Here is a 26,936-nt window from a genome sequence, read left to right as displayed (position 1 = left end):
AATTCTTTGCAGCAGAATCACCAACTCATATGCAAGTGTCCCTTGACTTCTTTTTAACTGTCCTTTATGGAGTCATGGTCCTGTTTTCTGTTCTGCGGTATCCCTCGTATACTTGGAGACCACCTCATTTGCAAGGGCCTGAAAGCTATTTCTGAACTCCACCACTAGAGATGGTCTTCTCCATCGCTTGCTTCTGGAGGTTATTCTCATCCGCTCGGCTTTCTCTTCCATCTGATGGTTTTTTCTTCTCTTATATAATCTGCTTATTCTGAAATAAACTTACTCCGAACTCTGAATGATCTTTCTCATCAGGCCATGAAGAAAGGCCATTTTTATAATGTTATTAAATATACAATTTAAAAACATTAGACATGGTGTGACTTGTCTGGTACAAACTTTTCTAACACTTTTTCTTTTGTGTTGATTACAATCTAACATCATGCATATTCCATATATACTTTTTATACATTTAATCACACTCCAGTTACATAGATATTCCCTTCGTATCTATTCAAATCCTGTTTACCCTTATCTAATATTTCTTATATTATTTTATTTATTTTTCTCCCCTGTTCTTCACTTTGTTTCTCTATCCCTACATTCCTCCTTTTCTCTAGCCATTTATAAAATGTATTCCAGGTTAAATAGAATTCTCATTCACCTTCATCTTTGAAGAAAGGCCTTTTGCTGCTCTAAATTTTCAACATTTTCTTCACGGACTGCTCTTGCATATGTTGCAAATATTTATCAAGTTGTTTTCCAATACTAAGACAAACATGGCCTGCAGGCCTCAATTGCAGATTTCTATATGATCATCTTCATTTTTGTTTCTATAGGTTCCACCAACAGAAGCACTTTTCGCTTCTTCTTGTTCTTCCCTCTGGTAGCATTTTATAAACGTGGCCTGCATCTCACTGAACTATCCAGGAAAATAATTAATCGCCTCCCTGCAAGCGCCTGAGTCCAGCACGTGAACGGACCTGGAAATAGTGGTTTCATACATGGTTTTGCAACCTTCTAGCATGAAATGGGTCAAAATAGCCCATCTTCTCTCAGATTATCTTCAGTTGAGAAACCACCACCTTCAATCACTTTATCCAGCCCTGCACAGATGAAGACTGGCCAATATTTGCCCACTCGGAGGGATGCAACAGAATGCTTTAAAAGTAGTTTGTGCCATCCCTTAATCTCTAATTTAGGCAGGATTGTTGTTCTTGTTACAACTAAGAAAAGAACTAATGTAGGGACTGCATGGAAAAACTTGTAGGAAGTTTTCTGCCTAACTCAAAGATGGGTTCACCTCAAGCACCCGGACATGTGCCCTTAAAATTATTTTATGGGAATCAGAATACCTTCCAACTCAACTACTCGTCTCATTTTCCAATATTTTGAAGGGGAAAATGTAAGCAGGGACTAAATTAGCCCTAATATACTTGAAAAATAAGGACTCCTCCTCGTCTAGGTGAATGACAAAAGCTGCCCAGCTCCCTCTGGGCCCCAATGTATCTACCCTTGTTCTGGACAGGTTTCCTTAATGCTGAACACAGCCTAAAGGACTTACTCTGCTGGTACTGCTGTGCTGCAGCGTTGGCCTGATTGATGCCGGCCTGCAACTCCTCCTTTTGCAGAGCTCCATCTCTGCCATCCTGAAAATGAAAAAGAAGAAGGTTGAAACTGCCTCTGAACCAGAACAAAATGAGAAGATGCGAACTAAGAGTGAAACAGCATCTCCAGCCCTTCAGTATTTTGTCATTACTTCTGTTTCCTTTTCTCCCATCAGGAAAGAAATTTGCTTAAGAGGAAGCAGGGACTTGGTGCTATCAGTGCAGAGGCATCTCAGAAAAAAATAATTCCGTGCCCTATTGCGGGCACCACCCCAGTCAACCCACTGCCAGTACTGATCAGGTGCACAGCCCACTCCGCATGCCAACACTGCGGACTTTCCCACAGCAGCAGCCCCAGGAGAGCCGAGAGCCGTGACATACTTCTCTCTCCTACCTTTTGCTTTTCTTGTTTCTCACGAAGAAGCTGCTTGAAGTACCAATCACTGTTTTCGGGATGCAGCGCACGGAGGCCCAGGACAGCTGAGGACAAAACTCTATACAAGGCAGCTGCATCTCCTTGGTCCAGAGCCAGATCAATCTTTGCTAAGGCTGAACGTGCTGGAGAGAAAGAAAAGGAAATCTACATGGAAGCCAATCAGGTTTCCCCCTTCATCAATATGTCCTCCACCAAGAATACCTGAAGATTATTGATAAGTCGCAACTGCCAATGTTGAGAGATGTAGCCTGCCTGGAGCAAACAAGGTTGAGATCTAGACATCCAGCCAACTCTATTGCTAAGGTATTTGTAGAAGATGGTTTTAACATATACAATATGTGGAAGCAATATTGAATAGAAAATTGCCTCCACAATGCTGTGCAAAGATTGCCTTGCATCTTGGAAAAACCACCTGGATTTGACCAGCCCTACCTGTGTGGTAGTTTCAAACTAGTACTTTGCCTAATTTATAGTGATTAGCTACGCTTATTTCAATCTTTAAAAATGGTGATCCCAGTTTAATTGAAAACTACAGGTCCATCTCTCTATGTTGCATTACATGTAAAGTCATGGAAACCATTATAAGCCAATTGATTATTTGCCATATGGAGGAAAGCATACTGTTATCTAGCAAACAGTTTGGTTTCAGGAAAAAAAAGTTGTGTAATTTACAACTTTTGCATTATAAAAATATTTGGACTACATGCTTTGACTAAGACAAACCTGTAGATGTAATTTACATAGATTTCTGATTCAGTAGTACATGATAAACTGCTCTTGAAACTAAATTCTTATGTTATTTCTGGATGTTTATACAAGTGGATCTCTAGATCTCAACTTTCTTTGCTCCAGGCAGGCTACATATACAAGTGGATCGCTGTTGTTGTTTTTGCCTAACAGGCTGTAGAAAAGTTAAAATAGGCAACTCCGTGTCTGATCCGGGATCACCTAGCCGTCTTGGGACCTACTCTTTTCCAGAGTATTTAAGAGTATTTAAGTTCACATAATGACTTATGTAATAACTTAAAAGCACTTGTGTCCTCTTCGCTGATGATGTAAAATTGTTTAATACTATTAAAAATTCACTTGTTTGGCAAAATGACATTGACCCCATTTTTAAATGGTCTTCAAACCGGCAACTTCAAATTTTGGTTAAGAAATGTTCAGTTTTACATATAAGGAAAACAAAACCAGAATGTAAAGCATAAGCTAGGTGGTACTAACCTCATTTGGTTAAGGACCCAGGTGTACTTCTCTCTAATGATTTATCTTCTAAAATTCATTCTAACAGCATTGCTAAAAAAGCACTAAAAATTGTGAATTTAATTCTATGAAGTTTCTGGAAATACTGTACTGCTCACTAGAGCTCACAAAACATGCATTAGGCCAATCTTAGAATATTGCTACGGGTCTGGATGGGGAGGAACAGGCTCAAGCTCAATCCCTCCAAGACGGAGTGGCTGTGGATGCCGGCACCCCGGTACAGACAGCTGCAGCCGCGGCTGACTGTTGGGGGCGAGTCATTGGCCCCGAGGGAAAGGGTGCGCAACTTGGGCGTTCTCCTGGATGGACGGCTGTCGTTTGAAGATCATCTGGCAACCGTCTCCAGGAGGGCTTTTTACCAGGTGCGCTTGGTTCGCCAGTTGCGCCCCTTCCTTGACTGGGATGCCCTATGCACGGTCACTCATGCTCTCGTGACCTCTCGCTTGGATTACTGCAATGCTCTCTACATGGGGCTCCCCTTGAAGTGCACCCGGAGGCTTCAGTTAGTTCAGAATGCAGCTGCGCGGGTGATTGAGGGAGCCACACGAGGCTCCCATGTAACACCGCTCCTGCGCAGGCTGCACTGGCTACCTGTGGTCTTTCGGGTGTGCTTTAAGGTTCTGGTTACCACCTTTAAAGCGCTCCATGGCTTAGGGCCCTGGTACTTACGGGACCGCCTGCTGTTACCTTACGCCTCCCACCGACCCGTACGCTCACACAGAGAGGGTCTTCTCAGGGTGCCGTCCGCCAAGCAATGTCGGCTGGCGGCCCCCAGGGGAAGGGCCTTCTCTGTAGGAGCACCTACCCTTTGGAACGAACTTCCCCCTGGCTTGCGTCAATTGCCTGACCTTCGGACCTTCCGCCGTGAGCTGAAAACGCACTTATTTATTCAATTCACTGGCTTAAATTTTTAAATATTATTTTTAACTGGGGTTACAATTTTATGAATTTTAAGGGTTTTAAATTTAATTATTTTAAATTTCGCCATCTATAGAATATGTTTTTTAATTCTTTGTTTTAATTGTATATTGTATTGTTTTTTGTTTTTTTTTTGTGTATATATACTTTATTAAACTTTTTTACATTAAAAGCATAAAAAAAAGGAAAAAAAAAGGCTTATATCATTTAACAGCTTATTTGTGGTGTTTTTCATCTAATAATAATCCATGCAATAATGACAAACATTAAATTATACATATTTGTGTTCTTATTTTATCTATTGATTATGTTTAGTAACTAAATATTCCTATCTCCTTTCCATCCATCCATACCACCGTTCCCATATACCATAGAATACTGATGTCTCCTTATCCTTCAGACTCAAAGTTAGTTTGTCCATTTCTGCGCAATTCATAATCTTTTGTACAATAAGTCTCTCTGTGGGCACACATGGCTGTTTCCAACATTGAGCGAAGGCCATCCTAGCAGCAGTTAATATATGTAGTATTAAATATTTTACACTCTTCACGTATTTTTTTTTAAAGATCCCCAATAAAAAAAGTTCGGGTTCTAGATCCAATTGTTCATTCGTGATTTCTTGTAGCCACTTTTTAATTTTTAACCAATATTTACGTGCTTCGGGGCAAGACCACCACATATGGTAATATGTTCCCTCTTTATTTCTACATTTCCAGCATATGGGAGACATTTTGGGATACATTTTCGCTAATCTCGAAGGGGGCAGGTGCCACCTATAGAACATTTTATATGCATTTTCTTTGTATGCTGCTGATTTGGTTAGTTTATAATTTCTGTTCCATAATTTCTCCCAATCTGATAAATTTATATTATGTCCAATATTTTGACCCCATGCGATCATACATCTGTATTGTTTTTTATAATTGGCTGTACACCGCCCTGAGTCCTTCGGGAGAAGGGCGGTATAAAAATCTAATAAATAAATAAATTGCTCAACTATTTGGAATCCTTGGCACATATCGGACATTAATACAATCGAGTGTGTTTAGAGGTACTTTACAAGAAAAATATTTGGGATTTCCCATCTCCCCAAGCTTGGAGAGACAAACTACTGCTTTTCCATTTCCATCTTGCCTAAAAAGAACAGAAGGCCTAAGCTTTTCACCACTCTTTGTTTATTTCATAAATAAGGTTGCTTGACTCCAAAAGGATCCTGGGTGCAGCTATAGTATCTTAAAAAAATGAAACCTAAGTGCCTGGACGAAAGCACACAGATTCCAAAAAGTAATAACAGCTCCAGAGGGGCTCCAGAGATCCCCTAGCCCCATGCCCAGGCCTTAAGGGCCTTCTGGGACGCTTTTAGAGCAGGAGCTGCATGTGTCTCCCAGGGGAGTCTGAAAGCATTTAACTACCCGACGTCTCCCAACTCTGCTGCTTACTTCCAGCTAAATTTCTAATTTCAACTTTAGAAGAGGAAGAGAACTATAAATAGAACATTTCAGTGAAGCAGGCCTGGGAATATGGAATAATTTGCTGCTCTTTGGAGGTGCTTTCACACAAGAAGGCAGCAAAAGAAGTACTAGAATAAATTCTTACTATTAACTTGGTTGACGTTGCCCTGAATCTCTGCTTGAGTCAGTAGCTCTTCATACACATCTCGCTCTCTTCCTGCATCCTCCGAGGCAACCTAGAAGCAAACCGGCATCATTTAGGAATTCAGAGATATCCTCAAGCCAACAACTTTCCACCAGAACACTGATGATGCCGATGGTCACTGCATTGGATCCTCACAGAGACAGGACTTGCAAAGGCCTTGAGGCTACACAGAAATCCAGCAGTGCCTTCTTCTAATAAATGATGGCACATAATAAAGCACCACTAAACATAATTAAATTTGCAAACTACCTGCAAAAAGTTATAAACTGCCAAAAGTTTTTGAAGGAACAAATGAGAAGTGATAGAAATAGGACATCAACCAGAGACCAAATTATTAGCCCAAATTTCAATAGGCCGCTTCTGCCAGCATGTGTTGGGCAGGCCGACCCACTGAGGAAAAACAGCTCCTCAGATATCCTGGACCCACAGAGGACTTAAAGGGAATGACCAACACCTTGAATTGGATCCGGAAGCAGATTGGCAGCCAGCACAGCTCGCATTACCTGCCACCCGAGCAACCTCCAAAACTGTCTGCCCTATTGCATTCTGAACCAATTGTAGCTTCTGAATATTCTTCAAGGATTGCCCCACATAGAGCATGTTGCAACAATCTAAATGGCAGATGACCAGGGCATGAGTGACTGAGTGCAGGGCCTCATGATCCAGAAAGGGGCAGAGTTGGCACACAACACAAAGTTGTGCAAAGCTCTCCTAGCCACGACTGCCACCTGCTATTTGAGCAACGTCACGAGCCTAAGAGAACCCTCAAGTTGCACACCAGGCCTGTTTGAGGCAGTGTCACCCCATACAGAACTAAGGGTGATAAACCTCTGGCTCCCAAGGCTCCACCTCCCCACTATGTCTTAGGGTTCAGTTGAAGCCTTGTTGCCCCCACCCAGTTCCCTACCGCCTCCAGGCACTGCAAAACAGCAATGTAGGGTCCCACGGCTACAGAAGCCATTACACCTTGGGCTCTGGTGTGACAACACTCAAAGATCAGCAGGTTGAATCCATAACAATTCCCCCCCCCCCTTGAGAGAATTTTACCCTCTTCCGTGCGTTTTCTGTCTTGTCCTGCTTGGCTTGATAGAGGGTGCTCTGATAGACGAGGGCCAGGATCTCATCGAGATTCACCAGCATGGCATTGGGGTTCTTCATTGCTGAAAAGGTTTCAGAGGGAATCTGACGGTCGATGGCTTCATTAATGGCAATCACGGCTGCGTGCACTGCAGGCAAGAGGAGATGAGAAAGGTTTGGCTCCGTTGCCACGAGCAGGAAGGCTCAGCAGCACAGCCCTCTTCCTGGGCAAGAGTGCCTGGAGAGCCTGGGAAGAGCTCCGCTCCCAAAGGCCGGACCCCCACCCCACGCCGAGGCTTGGTCAGAAAGGCAAGTCTGTGTTTCTTTGGGCCAAATATTCTGCGATTCAGTTAATGAGGAACACCCAGTGTATCTGTGACTCGGTCTCTAATTCGGAAATGCCTCCAATGAGAACAAAGGGAACCTGATTTGCTCTTACATGCCGCTTCATCCAGAGACAGCTCATTAGCTAAAATTCCGCCAATCTTGCCAAAGGCAGGCATCTGAATGCCATACTTCTCCAATTCGCTCCTCATGTTGCTGATTTCTTCCTCTGAAACAGAAGGGAAAGATGTTGTCTTGGGACAGGCAGCCCACAGGTGCAGGAAGGCGGAGGCAGAGAGATGCTGGGAGCTCCTCCTGCTCTCGAGGCCTGGCCAACAGCCAGGGCGTCTCTTCAGAGGGCTGGGCAAAGGTGGGGAGAAGGTCCAGGAGCTGCCCTTTCTGAAGATCCTGCACCCCCACTCCCCTACTGGTGGGCAGATCAGCAAAAAGGAGAGACTTATCTCACCTGTGAAGTCCACTTTGCCATACAGATCCTGAATCTGTGGAGCTAATCCCAACTTGAATAGGTATAGGCTGAAAAAAATGGAAAATCAAGCACACCAGAAGCTCTGGCCCCATTCCACAACACAAGCTCAGATTCATCCATTATTTGCTCATGCTCATGCTCTCTCTCTCTCTCTCTCTCACACACACACACACAATTATTCATGCAAGAAGAACAGATGTTGAAGAAATTATTTTTCTTTGAAACAAAGGCTCATTGGTCCAAATGACCAGTGGTGTCTGCTCCATTGGTCCATTTGGTGTTTGCTCAATTTGCACTGCTATTCTCGGTGGCTGCAACTGAGGGAGAGGAAGGGCCTCAGCCCAGAGATCCTGAACCTGGGGAAGTTGGCTGAGGGAGAGTTCTGGGAATTGATGCCCATGTCCTGGGAGCCTACTTGGCCATCCTGTAGCTTGATGCTGCCTTTTTAGGGCTTTCCTAGCCAGGTCTTCAGCCCTGATGATTTCTTCCCCCTCCAATGCTACCCAGGCCCAATTATGTTTAGTTTTCACAGGGAGAACTGTGCAACTTTAAGTTCATGCTTCTTCCGTTTCTTTGGCCTCCTGGGACTCTAACCTAACAACTGAGTTGGGCCTGCTTAAAACAAGGGCTTCACCACACACACCCCTCCGATCCCATCTGGATGGCAGGGCCGGGGTCAGCAGAGTCTTTCTTATTTGAGGTGCCCTTGGGGCACATCCTTCTATGTCTCCCAAGCAGCAGAACAGGAAGAGGGGGGCAACAAGACTGACCAGTTCGTGTCGCAGCGAGAATGGCTGAAAATAGCAGAGCTCCACCAAGCTCCATGAAAAACACCTAGTATCTACTGACCAGGAGACCCTACGGGGTCTTCACCACCACCTTGGAGGGGTGGTGAAGAAAGGATAGGTGCTTCATCAACCACGAGGAATTCGTAATTTCCTCATTAGGTTCAAAGAAAGCTCTCCTGAACGGCAGCAGGGACAATGGCCATTTTTGGCAAGTCACAAGCTGTGACAACTGGGACATTAAGATTTGTACTGGAGCGGTTCATGGACATAGCATTGAAACTGGGTGAGATAACATCCAACTTTTATTCTAGAGACTTAACCCATATATAAAAGAATTTCAAAAATAAACTCCAAGAGTTAAAAAGTGGCAATTAGATACATGGAGAAAGACTAAAAACTAAAGATTAAGAGGTGAAAGAAATGCCCAATGGGTGGCGGGAACCCCGGGCTGTTTCGTCCCCTGCTGTAGCTTCCTGTCGGCTGAATCCATCAGTGGCAGTTCTAACATTCTAACTAGCAAATCTTGGCTACTTCTCTCCCAAGTGATCCTTCTATATTTGGGTTAGGCCTTCCCGGTAGGTAGGTAGGTAGGTAGGTAGGTAGGTAAGTAAGTAAATAATAATAATAATAATAATAATAATAATAATAATAATAATAATAATAATAATAATAATAATAATAATAATAATAATAATAATTTAATTTATAGTCCGCCCTTCTCCCGAAGGACTCAGGGTGGTGAGCAGCCAGTTAAAATACAAAACAAACCCATACAATAATTAAAAACTACCCCTAAAAAACTTATTCAATTGGCCAAGCTAAAATACAATTACACCCTATAAAATCACTAAAATTTAAAACCCCAATAAATCCATTTAAAATTTAAAAATTAAGCCAGTCCAGCAAGACGAAACAAATAGGTTTTAAGTTCGCGGCGGAAGGTCCTAAGGTCGGACAGTTGTCGGAGTCCAGGGGGAAGCTCGTTCCACAAGGTAGGAGCCCCCACAGAGAAGGCCCTCCCCCTGGGGACCGCCAGCCGACATTGTTTGGCTGACAGCACCCTAAGAGCGCACCGGTTGTTGGGAGATTGAAGCCGGCAGAAGATGGTCCCGTAAGTATCCCGGTCCTAAGCCATGAAGCGCTTTAAAGGTCATCACCAATACCTTGAAGCACACCCGGAAGACCACAGGTAGCCAGTGCAGTCTGCGCAGGATAGGTGTTACGTGGGAGCTCCGTTGTGCTCCCTCAATAACCCGCGCAGCCGCATTCTGGACTAACTGGAGTCTCCGAGTGCTCTTCTAGGGGAGCCCCATGTAGAGAGCATTGCAATAGTCCAGGCGAGAAGTAACGAGAGCATGAGTGACCGTGCATAGGGCATCCCGGTCCAGGAAGGGACGCAACTGGCGGATCAGGCGAACCTGATAAAAAGCTCTCCTGGAGACGGTCGTCAAATGATCTTCAAAAGACAACCGCCCATCCAGGAGCATGCCCAAGTTGCGCACCTTCTCCATCGAGGCCAATGACTCGCCCCCGACAAACAGCCGCAACTGCAGCTGACTGTACCGGGATGCCGGCATCCACAGCCACTCCGTCTTGGAGGGATTAAGCTTGAGCCTGTTCCTCCCCATCCAGACCCGTACAGCTTCCAGACACTGGGACAGTACTTCGATAGCTTCATTGGGGTGGCCTGGGGTGGAAAAGTACAGCTGAGTGTCATCAGCGTACAGCTGGTATCTCACCCCAAAACCACTGATGATCTCACCCAGCGGCTTCATATAGATGTTGAACAGGAGGGGTGAGAGAATCGACCCCTGCGGCACCCCACACAGGAGGCACTTCGGAGTCGATCTTTGTCCCCCCGTCAACACCGTCTGCGTACGGTCAGAGAGGTAGGAGGAGAACCACCGATAAACGATGCCTCCCACTCCCATCCCCCCTAACCGGCACAGCAGGATACCATGGTTGATGGTATCGAAAGCCGCTGAGAGGTCTAATAGGACCAGGGCAGAGGAGTAACCCTTATCCCTGGCCCTCCAGAGATCATCCACCAATGCGACCAAAGCCGTCTCAGTACTGTATCCAGGTCGGAAGCCGGACTGGAACGGGTCTAGATAGACAGTTTCATCCAGGTACTGGGGTAGCTGACATGCCACCGCACTCTCTACAACCTTCGCCGTAAAGCGAAGATTGGAGACTGGACGGTAATTACCTAAAACAGTTGGGTCCAGGGAAGGCTTCTTGAGGAGAGGTCTCACCACCGCCTCTTTCAAGGCAGTGGGAAAGATCCCCTCCCGCAAAGAAGCATTTGTAATCCCCTGGAGCCAGCCTCGTGTCACCTCCTGCGTGGCCAGCACCAGCCAGGAGGGGCACGGGTCCAGTAAACATGTGGTGGCATTCAACCTTCCCAGTAACCTGTCCATGTCCTCGGGAGTCACAGGATCAAAACTATCCCAAACAACCTCAACAAGACGGGCCTCAAAATCTAGCCTGCAGTAGTTAACTGAGAAGTCCAATCACAGCAAAATCCACTCTTCAATACAGTACAACTGGTTTTCAAAGTTATAGCTGTTGCAGTGCCCGCACGGTCACATAATTGCAATCTGGGCTCTTGCCCATCATTTGTACTTATGAATGGGTTGCCACGTCTGCCATAATCACGTGATCACCATTTGCAATTGTCTGTGTCGGCTTCCTCAGAAAGTCAAGAAGGAAGCTGGCAGGGAAGGCACAAGTGGCTTCATTCTTCTGTGCAGCACGCTGCCTCCCCGCTCCCCAGCAAAAGGAAGTCTTTCTTTCTAGCTCCAGGAGGGCAGGGCAGCAATGCACTCCACACTCCACGGAGAAATGCTTCCCTGTGCGGCCCGTTGCCTGCCTGGCCCGCCATGGGCTAGTAAGAAAGACAGACTTTCGGGTGGGGTGGGGAGCATGGAAGATGGGATCATCAGAACCAGGCCTTCCTTTCTCCAGCCTAGCATGCCGTACAGAAGGGAGCTGCCTGCACTCTTTTGGCAGGAAGCTCTTTTGATTTGTCCATTTAACAACCCGGATACGTAGCAACCACACCTGAGAGAGCTGGGTCAGCGGACGTTGAATGAGGCAATCACGTGGGCATCTCACTTAATGATAGCAACAACTTACAACAGCAACTGTGGTGGCCAGGCTCCATTACGCTTGCAATTCAAGGACTACCCGTACAGTGGCAACGTAAAAGCTTTTCACTGACTCTGGCAATAATCCTGTACATGTGTGAGCGGATGGAAGGGCAGAAGGAGAGGTCTTTACATGTGTATATGTGTAAATAAAGAGAGTCCTTGTCCAAGTTATTGTTGCTACAAAATTTTGCCCTCCGTTGCTCCAGATATTTACTAAACAAATCTATGTCTGAAACTCTGGGTTTTTTCCAAAGTAATTTTTCTTTTAAAATGCAACCCAAAATCAGCACATGCACCAAACCTTTGTGAAGTATTCATTCTACTTTTAGGTTATATTCAAGGAAGACAGAATATCAGACCGGCAATCCTGAAACTGTTTATAATGTTAAACTCTGATTGACAATCACTCTTCCAATGATCATGCTACCTATTCTCAAGAGGGAATTTTCTTCCACACATTTATGTGTATGCTGGTTTTATTATGCCTATATATAGGAACACTAATGCATCGCAGAAGGTCAATTTTGTCTCTTCATCTTTGCACCCAAGATACAAAATCCCCTACATCAACTCCTATATGTGGTTGCTTTTCAATTTCATATATATATATATATATGTCTTTGGTTGTTCGGGTTTTCTCCCGTGTAAAATTGGAAGTGTCTTGGCGACGTTTCGACGAAGTCTCATTCGTCATCTTCAGGCTTCAGCTTCGTGCTTGGAGCTCCCAGAAGAATGAGACTTCGTCGAAACGTCACCAAGACACTTCCAATTTTACACGGGAGAAAACCCGAACAACCAAAGACCTACATACAAACACCCGTGAAAACCTCAGAAAACATACACACACACACACACACACACACACACACATACATATTTCATCTAATCATTTTCTCTAAGACTCTTACACAGCTAAATTTCTGTGGAGATTCTCAGTCATCCAGGTCATGGTTGTCCCAAAGATACTTTTTCAAGAGGCCACATTGGACCGAGAAGACAGCTGGTTTGAAAGAGGGGTCAAAGAGGCCATCTAATGTCAAAATTGAACAGCCCCTCTCTCAACAGAGGGGCAGGGGTACAACATCATCTATCTCCAATCTACAGCACAGTCCTTTCAATAGTTCCAAGAAGGCTCCACATCCATGTGGACCCTGAGGACACAGATAAGTGTGGTGTTAACAACTCGCTAACAGGATACCATTCGCCGCCATCCAGGCAGATCTGAAGAAGCTTCTTTGATGAGAAGTGAAACATCTTCAAAGACAAATCAGAAAGTCCAGTTGCCTCTTGAAAAAGCACCTTTGGGACACTGACACAGGGTTATGTCAATATTTGGATGGTTTAACAGGTATCTTATCATTACCTGAGTGCATGGATACAGTAGATGCAGCGTGGCATGTTCTTCCGATCATAGATGTCTGTTGTCTCCGGGTAAAAAATCTGAAGAGAGGGCAAAAAAGGAAGGAAGAGAAAAATGATTGATCCTATCTGAATCTGCATTAAAAAAGAATCTTTTTCACAATGTGAAAATCCATTCAGGGGATCTAGCAAGTCATTAACTTTTGGGAGCAGAGGAAAGACTGCAAATCTTGTGACACATTAAAGGAGAGAAGATCACAAACCTATGGAAAAGTTAGAAAAGAAAAACTTCAATCTGGAGAGGTCAGGTATAGAATACCTATTAAATGTTTAAAAACTATGTTTTGCTCACTTCTCAGAACATAATATATACAATGATCCTTTTCATTTCTTTATCTGACTGCAAGTGATGTGCAAAGGATACAGAGAGCGCAGCATCCAATCAACTAGAGCCTTCCAAAACTGCCACCTGGATTGGGGGCCTTGCTTTGAAGCAAGATGGCGAGGCAAACTTCAGAATTGGAAACGGGTATGAATGTTCTTCTCCAGTAATATTAAAATTAAGAATACAAAATGTTTTTGCTTGGCAACTTCAATTGGGGCAGCAACTTGGTAGTTAGGCAAATCAGCCAAGTGATCATTAAGTGAAAATCATGTCTCTGTGACTGTGCTTAGAATTTTACTTCTTTTACTTCAGCCTTCCTTTGCTTTACAGCAGGGGTGTCAAACAGCTCACGGGCCAGATGCCTCACACGCTGCTCATGGCCACGGCCGTTTTAGCAAAGGGTTGTGATACATCATGTGGTGACAACATGTTGTCACGAGTTTGACACCCCTGCTTTATAGCATCAGAAGGATATGATCACAAACAGCAGGATGAGCCCAAAATGGTAGGGCAGGCTTCCTGAACTCAATTCATGAGACAATCTTATACCCTTTTTATCAGGCAGGAACAACCAGAGTTCAATTAGCTGTTTTTTTGCTCAAATCTATACACAGGAATATTCTCAAACTGACGGTTTATGGGTAAATGTCAGGTGAAAACAATCAGGTAAAGGTTCCAAATTACTGCTTTATTGTTCAAGTCCATACATAGGAATCTTCTCAAACGTAAAGGTTTGCACCTGGGTAAAACTAGATAAGGTTCAACAGCATTCACATGGTCTTGAACTTTGTGTTCTGTGCCCACAAAGAGATTCCAGACCAAGTCCCTGTTTGACTCCTCCCCCTAGCTTGGCCAGTCTCTCTCTAATACTTGTTCCTCGCTCTCTTCCCTTTGGAATACTTATCCCGGTACTGGGATAAGTAACAAGAGGAGAATGTACGTTTTTATTTACATTCATTAGAGGAAGGAACTACAAGAGTGAAATTACACACTGAAAGGAATGTACTATCGCCAGCTATTTGCCTAGCTGACTGAACTAGGAAGCAAGCAAAAGCCTTTAGTGGCAAACAATTCCAGGCAGCAACTGAAGGCTTCTAATCAACTAATTACAGAGGTAAGCTTGTTAGCTTGCCCTCAGCACTTTTTAGGGATGTGCTGCACTGCACATAACAGCAAAGAGAAAAGGGTCAGGTACAAGATCATGAGCACTAACTTACCATAATGGTGAAGAAAGGAGAGATGGGGAGAACTGAGAATGTCGTAAACGTGGGCACCAGTCACAAAGTGCCTTTTTCTTTTCAAATAAAAAAATCTACGGCCACAAACTATCTCAGACAAAAAAGGTGGCAGCAGGAGTACTGGACAGGTCTCCACACTGGCTTTCCTTTAATTGTCCTACCCAATCAGTACACCATATAACATCTGGCCCCTCCCCATGCCTACATTTTTTCCATGGACCCGTTCATGCAGTTCCCAAAATATTCCCAACTCATTCCTTCATCAAATAATTCTTGCTCATATGAAGTTAAATCTAGAAAGTCTTTTAGAATCAAAAATTGCACCGGGGTGGGGTGGGGTGGGCAATGGTTTCAGAAAAAGGAAGCGTTTCATCCCTGAAGAGTTCAGAGGAGCTTTTAGCCCCACTCCCCCATTCCAGCCAACCTACCTTAGGAAGGCCAATTTCAGCCATTGCATTCAGCCACTGAATTACATTGTCCGTATGACGAAAGTGGAGGCCTGTGGCCTGAAACACAGAGGGAGAAGAAAATAAATGCAAAGATTGGACAAGCACTGCAGCTCCAGGACAGGCTAACCAACTGCTTCACTGATCAAGAAATGAGGTGCCCATGAAAGCCTTTCTATGTAGGAGAGGAGCACTGTAGCCTATGGGGCCCAGACCCTTCTTTCCCAGAAGGCTTTATGGGATCAGAGCAGACTGCAAGAGCTTCTTAACTAACCTCATTTGATGCACCATTTTAGTTAAGGCTTGATAGTGACAGATGGCATTTTTCTCATGTATGCATTGTTTCTTGAATCATTTTTTAAAACTAAAACTTCCTTATCCAGCAGAACAGGAAATGTTCACCTACCTTGTATCTAGTTTGCTCACGATCATAAATTTTTTTGAGAGACACCACTTTGGGGGAGAAAAAGTTTCCAAGTTTAGCCAGGTGGACCCCATTCCTGAGCCCTTCTTCCAGCTCTGTTGTGGGGGGCAGCTCTTCATTCAGACATGCTTCCATCCACCTGAGAAAAGAGGGCAGAAGCCAGTTAGGGAAGGATTTCCAGGAGAATCAAAATGAAGCCTAACTTATAAGTCCTTTGGATTTAATTTCTATGATTTTTTGTCATATCTTCCTGGAGTTTTGCTATCGCTTCTTGTATTGTCGATAATGTAGACTGCATCGATTGCATGTTTGGCACGGCATTCGGTCTGTCAGCAGATAAGCATTCCTTCAATTAATCTTTGATTCGATGAGGATGCAGTCAATGTTGAGACTGATGGTGTGGCCTTCTTTCCTGTTTTCAGGGTTGTAATAGTGGTCATCTCTCTTATACTTTTATGTTGCTCACCTAGAATTTTATATATGTTTTCCCAAATTACCATCCAGTTTGTTAATCTAGTTTGTATTATATATGTATTAATTTCCTTCTAGTATATAGAATTCTATCTCTATAGATAAGTATTAATAAGTATTATTAAATATCCATAAATAGCACTAGCAATAGATAGTAGCTACAGTAAGTATTATGTAAAAAATACAATAAATGCAATAAATAAATACAATAAATATTAGTAAATCTAATGAGATTTAAAAAACCCAAAATTATTAACAAATCTAATTAATAGTTAATAAATATAATAACTACAATTAGTATTGGGTACACACAATCAATAAATCCAAATATCTAACTATTTCTGATTAGTTTAAAATATTTTATCTATATTTAACTTTAATAGGTGGGAATATGTAGTTTCTGAAATTGAGTTTTAAATAGATATATAGATATATATATATAAAAGATGAATACAAGTTTGTATTTCTATCCTTACAGCTCTATATTGTCTATTTGCTAAGTTTTGTGAATAAATATAATCTTTATCAGGGTGATTAATTTTATATATTTCTTAATAGGTCTATATTCTATAATATAAATAGCCAGTTTTAAGAATACCAAGAGATATAAGGAGTATATAAATATAGGGGAATATAAAAATATAAAGAGATAGGTAGTTAAATATTATTGGTCCCATTCTTCTCACTGTTGCATCAGCTTCCGTCTCGCAATGGCAGTCTTACTCTATCTGTACAGTCACTCTCTCGCAATCTTTCCTTCCCGACTGTCAGCCTTTCGTTTCTCCGTTGGAGCTCAGATCTCTAAGTTTTGAGACAGAGGGCGAAATACCACTTCTTTCACCCTTTAACTGTTTATTGTTCTCTTCTACTTGCTATTCTGCTCCCAATGTCGAAATGCCACCAGTGTTTCAGGATGTTTGGAGATTCACTCTGTTTTCTTAAAAGCTCCTCCAGTTGTTTCTTCACTGGTCTTCCAAACTCGGCTAAATCCACTGCTCACGATACAGTTGTTGTGCTGTCTTCACTCCTCGCTTCCTTCTTCTTTGGTCAGCACATCATGCCACCAGGTCTGTCATTAAGGCAGGCTTCTTCCACTTTGGGTTGGAGACTCTCTTCCTAGCGCAGCGGGAAACAGCACCTTTCCACGCTGCCTCTGAGAGTTCCTCCTTCTTTTGTTTATCCCTCCAGGATAGAACTTCGCCTCCTACAGCATCCGATTGCTAGAACCCGGCACAGGGAATGAAACTCTGTTCCTCTGTACCACCACGGCACAACATCTCCTTTGGGACTGAGATATACAAATTGGATGATAGAATGGGCTCAATCCAAGAAGTGATTCAGAAAAACGAGAAAAGAATAAAAACTATTGAAGACAGAACAGAGCAAACTGAGAAAAAGCTAGAAATGGTAGATCAGAAAATGACTGGGCTGAATAAGGAGCTAGAAAAGTCTCTTATGCATTGAGAAATGGACCAGGCCTCCTTCTTTCTGAGGTTTCAGAATGTCACAAAGACAAAGGAAGACCTAGGGATGTTAATGGCAGATCTAATTGCAAAAGCCCTTCAAAGGGAAAAAGCAAGAGATCATTAATGAATTGGACGATGTGTATAGCGTCTATACAAGTTATGCTAGACACCACAAACTCCCTAGGGAAGTTCACATAAGATTTGCCTGCAAGAAAGTGAGAAACATTATATACAAGATTACAAGAGAGGAACTGATGACATATAAAGGGAAAGAAATTATCACCTTGAAACAAATCCCTAGGAGGGTGCATGAACAATGGAAGGACTATTGCTTCTTATCGACCCAATTAAACAAAAGCAGGGGTGAAATGTTCCCGGTTCGGACTGGTTTGGCTGATCCGGTAGTGATGACAGCCAGTGGTTCAGAGAACCGGTAGCAATGGCAGCTCGAGGCTCCACCCACCTGCCCGGTCATCGTTAATTCCTGGTTTTACTTCTGGAAAACCAATAGTAAAAAAATGCTTTAATAGTAAAAAAAAAAAAGTTCCAATAATCAGCTGAGCGACATAGGATCGTGGAAACTTTTTTTTTTTTAAACTTTTTAAGCATTTTTTACTACCGGTTCTGGAGAAACTTGGCTGCTCCCCCTTTTCACTAACCCTGAGCTTCCTGCTGCGGATTTTCACACTTTGTTTTACATGCCTGGGATCATCGCCCTCATCTTCTTTTTTCATCTCCTCTTCATCTTCCAAATGGAAAAATACCAGGAACAAGTTCAAAAACAAGCATGTGTTTGCTTCTCTATTTGTAGGAAGCTTTCATACCTGTGAAGGCAATTCTGGCTTCCTGCGCTGCTTGCTAAAAACCTCACCAGTACCACCGTGTGTGTGCGTGTGTGTCTGTGGTCCTGGTCTTTCGCAGCAGCCTGTGCCTGACGACCACCGCCTCACCTGTTGCGCCTCCTGGGCAGGCTGGTTGGGGGTCTCCAGGGCAGCCAGAGCAGCCAAGGTGTCCGTTCTCCTTCCCAGGGTGGCGGGGGCAGGGCGAGGTGCCTTTAAGATAAGCGGCTTTTAACTATAAATATATTCCTTTTAAAACCACGAGGCCAAAAGCAGAGTGGTGAAGGGGGGGGAGGTGAGTGTGGAATCGAGCCCTGTGCTGGGAGGGGTCAAACAGGAAGCCCTTCAGCCACAAGTTTACACGGCAAGGAAAAGGAAGGCTGCACGTGCACGTTCCCCCAAGTGCAATGCCATGACCTGCCTCCCTACCTCAGCCCCTGATCACGTGTGCCAGGCTGATCTTTATTCTGGGTGGCGAGGGGGGGCAGTGGCATGAGAGAGGAAGAAGTGGCTATGAGCGTAGGTCAGAGCAGCAGGGAGAAAAAAAGTGGGAGGGGGCACTTTAGTAGCCTGGGGAATCGTTCCCTCTATCAACTCTCATTAATTATACGTATGAACCAGTAATTGATCGTCTATTCCCCTGAGACGAGGGCACATTCACTCATCTCCCACACACACAAGCACCCCTCCTCAGCAGCCACCCACCACAATCTTCACTTTCCCTTCCTCTCGCTCCCCCTCATGGGTGAACTTCCGTGGCTTTGACACATAAGCAGTTCAGCCTGCTGACAACGAACCGCAGGGCGCAGCCATGGAAGGGCCAAGCGAGGCTGCACTGAATGTCGGTGTGGAGGCAGGAAGGGGGGAGAAATGACCCGTCCAATCCATCCCGCCTTCATTCCTCTTTTCTTTGGAGACCATCCAGAAGGATCTTCGGGGCTAGGAGGCATTGGGTCTGGCTTGGCGAGGGGGAGTCAGGCTGGTCAGGTGCTGATCATCAGAACCTTTTTTTTACTTTTTAAAGCATTTTAACTAGTTAAAAATCCTTTAAAAAGTAAAAAAAAAAGTTGGTCATGTCCAGCCAGTCACATGACCACCACCAAGCCATGCCCACCAAGCCACGCCCAGGCCAAAAAAAAAAAATTAGATTTCACCACTGAATGAAAGGAATATACAGTTCCAATAGATTACCCAGGAGGGAATGCTAGTCTCCTGGAACAAAAAAAAAGATTAAAATTGCCAGTATGGGGAAAGCTCAAGAACTTTATGACCGGCTGGTAGGCTCAGAGGAAGAATATAGCAGCAGGAGAAAAAGTGGGAGGGGCACTTTAGTAGCCTGGGGAATCGTTCCCTCTATCAACTCTCATTAATTATACATATGAACCAGTAATTGATCGTCTATTCCCCTGAGACGAGGGCACATTCACTCATCTCCCACACACACAAGCACCCCTCCTCAGCAGCCACCCACCACAATCTTCACTTTCCCTTCCTCTCGCTCCCCCTCATGGGTGAACTTCCGTGGCTTTGACACATAAGCAGTTCAGCCTGCTGACAACGAACCGCAGGGCGCAGCCATGGAAGGGCCAAGCGAGGCTGCACTGAATGTCGGTGTGGAGGCAGGAAGGGGGGAGAAATGACCCGTCCAATCCATCCCGCCTTCATTCCTCTTTTCTTTGGAGACCATCCAGAAGGATCTTCGGGGCTAGGAGGCATTGGGTCTGGCTTGGCGAGGGGGAGTCAGGCTGGTCAGGTGCTGATCATCAGAACCTTTTTTTTACTTTTTAAAGCATTTTAACTAGTTAAAAATCCTTTAAAAAGTAAAAAAAAAAGTTGGTCATGTCCAGCCAGTCACATGACCACCACCAAGCCATGCCCACCAAGCCACGCCCAGGCAAAAAAAAAAAAATTAGATTTCACCACTGAATGAAAGGAATATACAGTTCCAATAGATTACCCAGGAGGGAATGCTAGTCTCCTGGAACAAAAAAAAAGATTAAAATTGCCAGTATGGGGAAAGCTCAAGAACTTTATGACCGGCTGGTAGGCTCAGAGGAAGAATATAGCAGCAGGGAGGAATTAGAATCAGCCAGCCAAGATGAACAATGACAAGAGACTCAAGAGAAATAGAAGTAAAGAAGAGAAGGAACACCAAGAAGAAAAGGGGGTAAGAACAAGGACTCAAAGAAGGCAGCGAGTGGTACAAAATTAAGAATGGAAGAGGAACTGAAATTAATATCGCTAAACGTGAATGGCCTAAATTCATCTTCCAAAAGAAGACAGATATTTTCAAAATTAGTTAAACAAAAAGTAGATATTGTGTGCCTCCAGGAGGTGCACATTAAAAAACAAGATGAAAAATATTTACAATATAATAAATTTATATTATAATAAAGGGAAACTTTATTCAACATTAGCAGAAGAAAAAAAAGGAGGGGTGGTGGTATACATCAAAGAGGGGATAATAAGTAAACATATATATACAGACACAAGAGGAATAATGTTAATAATTGAAATATTAATGGGTCAAAAAATATTGTTAGTTGTTACATACTAAAGGGATTTCTATAAAAATGTGTATGATAAGATAATGGAAATAGGGAATGACAATATTTGTTTGATTAGTGACTGCAATGTAATAGTGGACATTAAAAAGGATTATGCAAATAATCAAAAAACAAAAATAAAAAGGAATACCTTACCAAAGTTTTTTGGTTTTTTTTTGAAATGGCAGAAGAATTAGACCTATTAGATAAATGGAGAACCCGAAACCCAGTAGAAATAAAATTCACCTTCTATTCTAATCCCCACAGATCATGGTTAAGAATTGACATGGCCTGGATAAATGGAGACTTAGTTAAAGATATTGAAATAGTAGAGATTATGCCAAATACGTGGGCCAACCATAATCCTCTCATAATAATTTGGAAAGGACAAAAAAGGAAGAAAGGTACATGGACATTGAATCCACAAATTTTAAAAGAAAAAGAATATATCCAAAAGATTTTAAAAGACTTGGAATTATTTTTTAAAGATAACAAGAAACACTACATCTCATTACAAAACCTCTGGGATACCACAAAAGAATATTTAAGGGGGATTACAATAGCATATATTGCAAAAAGAAATAAAGATAAGTGGAAAGATTATAACATATTGTCCAAAGAAATGAAAAAGTTACAAAATTAATTACAAACAGATCCTGGGGACGAACAAACTAAAAATAAAATGACCCTAGTTAAATATAATGAGAATATTTTGGACCAAAAAGAATTGGCAAGAAATTTAAAATTTGCAAAACAAAATTATTTTGAATATGCTAATAAACCAGGGAAGTGGCTGGCCTATCAATGAAAAAAGGAAAGTGGAAAAAGAATAATACGTCAGCTACAGGATGAAAATGGAACTGTGGAAAGTAATATGGAGAAGAAAAAGAAAATTACACAAGAATTCTTTGAAAGGCTTTATAGACAAGAAGAAACAGTACAGGGGAAAATAAGTGATTATTTGAAGGAAGAAATTGCATTCTCACTGAGAGAAGACAGGGAAGTACTATATAAGGAAATAACATTATTCGAACTTAAAGAAGCAATTCGGAAGCAAAAAAGTAATAAGACCCCAGGACCAGATGGGTAGCCAGGGGAAATTTATAAGCACTTAGGATATTCGATAGAATTATTACTGTTGGAAATACGTAATGAAGTCTTGAGGAAAGCAAAGGTACCAGAATCATGGAAAGAGGCATACCCTGATCCCTAAAGAAGGCGCTGAAAATAAACAAATTAAGAATTATAGACCAATCTCACTGTTAAATTCGGATTATAAATTTTTTATGAATATTATGGCAGAACAGATTTAAAAAAAACTAAATGAGAAGATACATACAGACCAAAATGGATTTCTCTCTATGGGACAAATTAGAAATAATACTAGAATAATAATTAATATACTGGAATATTATGAGGCGCACTCAGAGAGACAAGTGGCCCTTGTCTTCCCGGATGCTCAAAAAGCTTTCGATAATGTGAATTGGGAATTTATGGTCCAACAAATTAAAGCCATGAAATTCAGAGATAAATTTGAAAAGATGATTGAGTTGATTTACTCTACGCAAAAGGCAAGAGTAATAATAAATGGGGAGACTACAAACCTATTTATCATAACGAAAGGAGTTAGGCAGGACTGTCCAATGTCATCTCTGCTCTTTATCCTGATCCTAGAGACACTACTACAAAGAATTAGACTAACTGTGGAAATAAAAGGAACTAAAATTAAACAGGAAGAATTCAAATTGCAGGCATTTGCAGATGATATGGTATTTGTCATAGAGGGCCCATTGGAATCTGGATCGATATTATTGCAAGAGATAGAGAAATATGGGGAGGTCACAGGCCTCAAAATTATCAAAGAAAAAACTAAAATGTTAGTCAAGATTTTATTGGAGAAACAAAAGGGAGAACTCGAGAAAAAAATGAGGCTTCAAATTGTACAAAAAGTGAAATATCTAGGTGTTTGGCTAAGAGCAAGATGCTCAGCATTAAAAAAGAATAACTACATGAACTTAATACAACAAATAGGGAAAGATGTGGGAAGTTACAACGGTCATAATTAGGGAAAATCGCAACAATTAAAATGAATATTTTGCCAAAATTGCTCTTTCTATTTCAAACGATCCCCATAAAACTAGATAATTTTTTTTTTAAAGAATTAAATAAGATGACTACGAAGTTTGTATGGGCAGGAAAAAAGGCGAGGATAAAATTAATTTCACTTCAGGTCAGGAGAAGTAGAGGTGGCTTTGGACTCCCTGCGAGGGAGACTTATTATAAAGCAACAAGTTTGGTTTCGGTCAGGGTATGGATAAATTTAAAGAACAAGAGAATTTTAACATTGGAAGGACACGGTCTTCAGATGGGGTGGCATGCTTTCATATGGAAACATTTCTATTTCTACAGACATACATTGCAAGATTCGCTGACACAGATTTGGGAGAGAATTAGGAAGAAGCACTATTTTAAAATAGCGGGCTGGCTATCCACTGTGGAGGCAATGATTAACCCTAACACATTAGACATTGGTAAAATGGTAAAATATAACGAAATTTTGGATAACGGGAAAATTAAAATCCAACCAAGAATTAAAGGAGCAGGGAATAATTATAGATTGGTGGCCTTATCTCCAGCTACAATTGAGATACAAAAAAGATTTAGAGAAATTTGGATTTGAACCGAATTTAACACAACTAGACAACTTATTAACAGGCCCAGAAAAGAAATTACTATCTAAAATTATAATTATTTATTAAATTTTGATTTGGAAGAAGAAATTGTAAAGGGACCAATGATAGCTTGGGCTAAAAATTTGGGACATAATATTAAGTTAGAAGATTGGGAAAAAAAATGGAAGAAAAATTATACATTAACAAAATCTGCTGCATATAAAGAAAATCAGTATAAAATGTTCTATAGGTGGCACTTAGCCCCAACAACACTTGCAAAAATGTATCCCAATCTAAACCCTAACTGCTGGAAATGTAAAAAAGTACAAAGTACCTTTTTTCATCTATGGTGGCTTAGCCCAGAAATAAAAAAATACTGGATTAAAATACAAAAATGGTTAAATGAAATTACACATTGCCAAATAGAATTGAAGCCTGAACTGTTTCTTCTGGGGATCATTAAGGGAAAATATCCTAAAAATATTAAATATTTGATCATTCATATTATTACAGCAGCGATAATTGTACTCACACAAGCCTGGAAAATGTTCACTACAGAGACAGATTGTGTAATAATCCGATAAATTTTTGAGTGCAGAAATGGACAAACTTACTAAAGAATATTACTCAACCTGGGAAAATTGGTATCAATGGATAGAAAATAAAAATAGAAAATATATAGATCAAAAGAAGACATAAATTGTGTTTATATATATTTGATCAAGAAGGAATATCTGTGAATATATGAATAGAGTTAAGATTTGTGTACTGTTGGAACGACGTTGAATTATACAACTATCATGGATGTATTATTGTTATAGATGTATTTGTATTAGTATTTTAATATTTTAAATTTTAATAAAGTTTTGAAAATTAAAAAAAGTCCTTTAGAGACCCACTTTACTATACCAGAACAGTTAGAAATCAGAAATGTTGTGGAAATACAATTGATATCAAAGTGAATAACAAAATCAAAGGCATCAGTCAATAAATTAAACAGGTACCTACGTGAACAATTCAAGCAGAATGGATACCCACAATCATTTGTCACAAGATGTCTGTGCAACACAGTGGGGACAGAAAGGAAGAAACAAGGTACAAGACCAACCACATAACACACTCTGACATACATCAAAAATATTTGTGAAGCTATAGAACGCAGTTTCCATGATCTGTAAGTGGGCATCGCACACCATCCAGAGACTAACATACGAGGACAAATTATGCATTGTAAAGATCGCTTGGAGGTGGGAGATACTTCCAATGTAATCTACCGAATCCCCTGCCTGGATTGCCCCTGTGACTATGTAGGACAGACAAGAAGGATGCTAACCACCAGATTACAAGAACACAAGCAAGCGATCAGACGAGGAGACTCAAACTCATTGGTAGTCTCACACTACAATGAACAAGGATACAATACTGTACAGTAATCACAGCACAGGCGCAAATCCCGTCTTCTTCTTCACGAAGAGGACCGGGGCCGAGAGAGGGGACTTTGAAGGCCGGATGAACCCTCGGGCCAGATTTTTGTCCAGGAAGTCCCTGAGGTCGGCCAACTCGGGCTCCGACATGGAATACAGGCGTCCCACAGGCAGTGGTGCGTTGGGCAGAAGGTCCACGGGGCAATCGTAGGGCCGATGCGGGGGTAGTTGGTCCGCCTCCTTCTCGCTGAACACGTCGGCGAAGTCCATCAGCTCAGGAGGCAAGGTGATGGCAGCGGTGGGGACGTTCTGGCCGGCACAGGTGTGGCGGATGTGATCAACGCACTGCAGACTCGGGAAAGAGATGGCGTTCCGCGACCAGGCCACCTGCGGATCGTGGGTCCGAAGCCAGGCCAACCCAAGGACCAAGGGAAAATGAAGGTCCGCCGTGACATAAAACTGGATCGCCTCCTCATGGTCCCCAATAGCCAGGCGCAAAGGCTGGGTGGCAAATTTAATGGGGCCGGACACCAGTTCTCGTCCATCAATTGTCTCTACCCGCATCGGAGGGTCCACCGGAACCACGGGGACCGCAAACTGGGTCACAAAGGTCTGGTCCATAAAGTTTGTTGTGGCCCCTGAGTCCACCAGCGCATGCGCCTGGAGCCCGTCCGACTGGTTCCCCAACCATATCCGTGTGTCCAGAATCAGATGCCAAGGGGGCCCAGAGTCTACTTCCGCAACGTCCAGTGGGGGCTTAGTACGTGCCCGACCTAGGGTTTCCCCGAGGTCGGGCCTGCTCCGTTTCCCGATTGGTCACGCTGTGATTCGGGGACCGGCGGGCGTGCCCCACTTCGCTTTCTGGGGCAAGAAGCGGCGAAGTGGCCGGGCTCCCCACAGTACAGGCACAAACCCCCTTGGCACCTCCGGTTCCGCTCCTGGGCTATCAGGTGAGGTCTGGCCGCTCCCAACTCCATGGGCTCTTCCGCAGCGGTTACAAAACGTGGGGCGACCCGGGGTGCTGGTGGTGCAGGAAGTGGGGGTGCATATGTTGACGGCGGGTCTCGGGGGGTGCGACGGGACGGTCGCCATTGCAGACGGGCATCAAGGCGGAGACAAAGGGGCACCAAGTTGTCGAGGGTCCGCGGCGCCTCCACCCGGGCCAGCTCGTCTTGCAATTCCTCTGAGAGTCCCTCCTGGAACGCGTCCACCAGCGCTGCATCATTCCAGTCAGAGTCCTGGCACAAAAGACGAAATTCGGCGATGTACTCCTGCAGGGGGCGTTTCCCTTGACGGAGTTCCTTAAGGCGCCTGATTGCCGTCAGCATTCGAACGGGGTCCTCGTACATGGTGCGCAGGTGCTGCCAAAAACGCTGTTGGTCCGCCAGCAGGGGGCTGTCCTGGAGCAAGAGAGGCGTGGCCCATCGAGCAGCCGAGCCGGAAAGAAGGTTAATCACGAAGGCCACCTTAGCCCGGTTGTCTGGGAAATCCTCTGGCCTCATAGCCATGTAGAGCTGGCACTGTCCCAAGAAGGTCGGGAACATCTCAGGCTGCCCAGAAAACTTATCCGGCACGGTTATCGGGCACTTGCGACGAGGAGGAGGAGTGGGAGGATGGGGGGGGCTGCAGGCACATTCCCGGCAGCAAGTTGGCCTGCCAAGTGAGCCACTTGCTGCTGGACTTGTTGATTAGCCGCTTGTAGCTGCTGTAACTGCTGCTGTACCTGCTGCTGGTCCATTTTTGGTGGAAGATGTTTTAGTCGGCGTCTTGGACAAAATGTTCTGTTTCCCTCCCCCCAATACTCCCAGCAAAGAGTCAGTCAGAGGCCTTCTTTTCTCCTTTTATTTACATAGATATATGTCCTGGCCACGTCTACCCACGGGCCTGCCAAGTTTCTGGAGATAACGAGGAAATTATAGATAAGGCCAGAATTACTCACGAATATATTCTTCCCTCCATTG

The 26,936-nt window shown here is 43.2% G+C and overlaps 1 protein-coding gene across 2 annotated transcripts in view; it reads right to left on the bottom strand.

Moving 5' to 3' along the window:
- The window catches only part of IQGAP1 (IQ motif containing GTPase activating protein 1), a 153,873-nt gene that overhangs the window by 87,626 nt on the left and 39,311 nt on the right, over positions 1-26,936 (bottom strand). For both annotated transcript variants that reach the window (XM_058155983.1, XM_058155984.1), the window contains 9 exons: positions 15,540-15,696; positions 15,116-15,193; positions 13,069-13,145; positions 7,745-7,812; positions 7,394-7,507; positions 6,925-7,103; positions 5,818-5,908; positions 1,999-2,162; positions 1,562-1,646 (listed from right to left, as the gene is read on the bottom strand). In XM_058155983.1, coding sequence (XP_058011966.1) covers positions 1,562-1,646; positions 1,999-2,162; positions 5,818-5,908; positions 6,925-7,103; positions 7,394-7,507; positions 7,745-7,812; positions 13,069-13,145; positions 15,116-15,193; positions 15,540-15,696 — 1,013 coding nt within the window. The remainder of the gene's footprint in view (positions 1-1,561; positions 1,647-1,998; positions 2,163-5,817; positions 5,909-6,924; positions 7,104-7,393; positions 7,508-7,744; positions 7,813-13,068; positions 13,146-15,115; positions 15,194-15,539; positions 15,697-26,936) is intronic.

The sequence above is a fragment of the Ahaetulla prasina genome, chromosome 13 (genome assembly GCF_028640845.1).
Source record: "Ahaetulla prasina isolate Xishuangbanna chromosome 13, ASM2864084v1, whole genome shotgun sequence".
Classification (NCBI taxonomy): Eukaryota; Metazoa; Chordata; class Lepidosauria; order Squamata; family Colubridae; genus Ahaetulla; species Ahaetulla prasina.
Note: the sequence above shows the minus strand (reverse complement) of the source record. Positions and strands in the feature narration are given on the sequence as shown.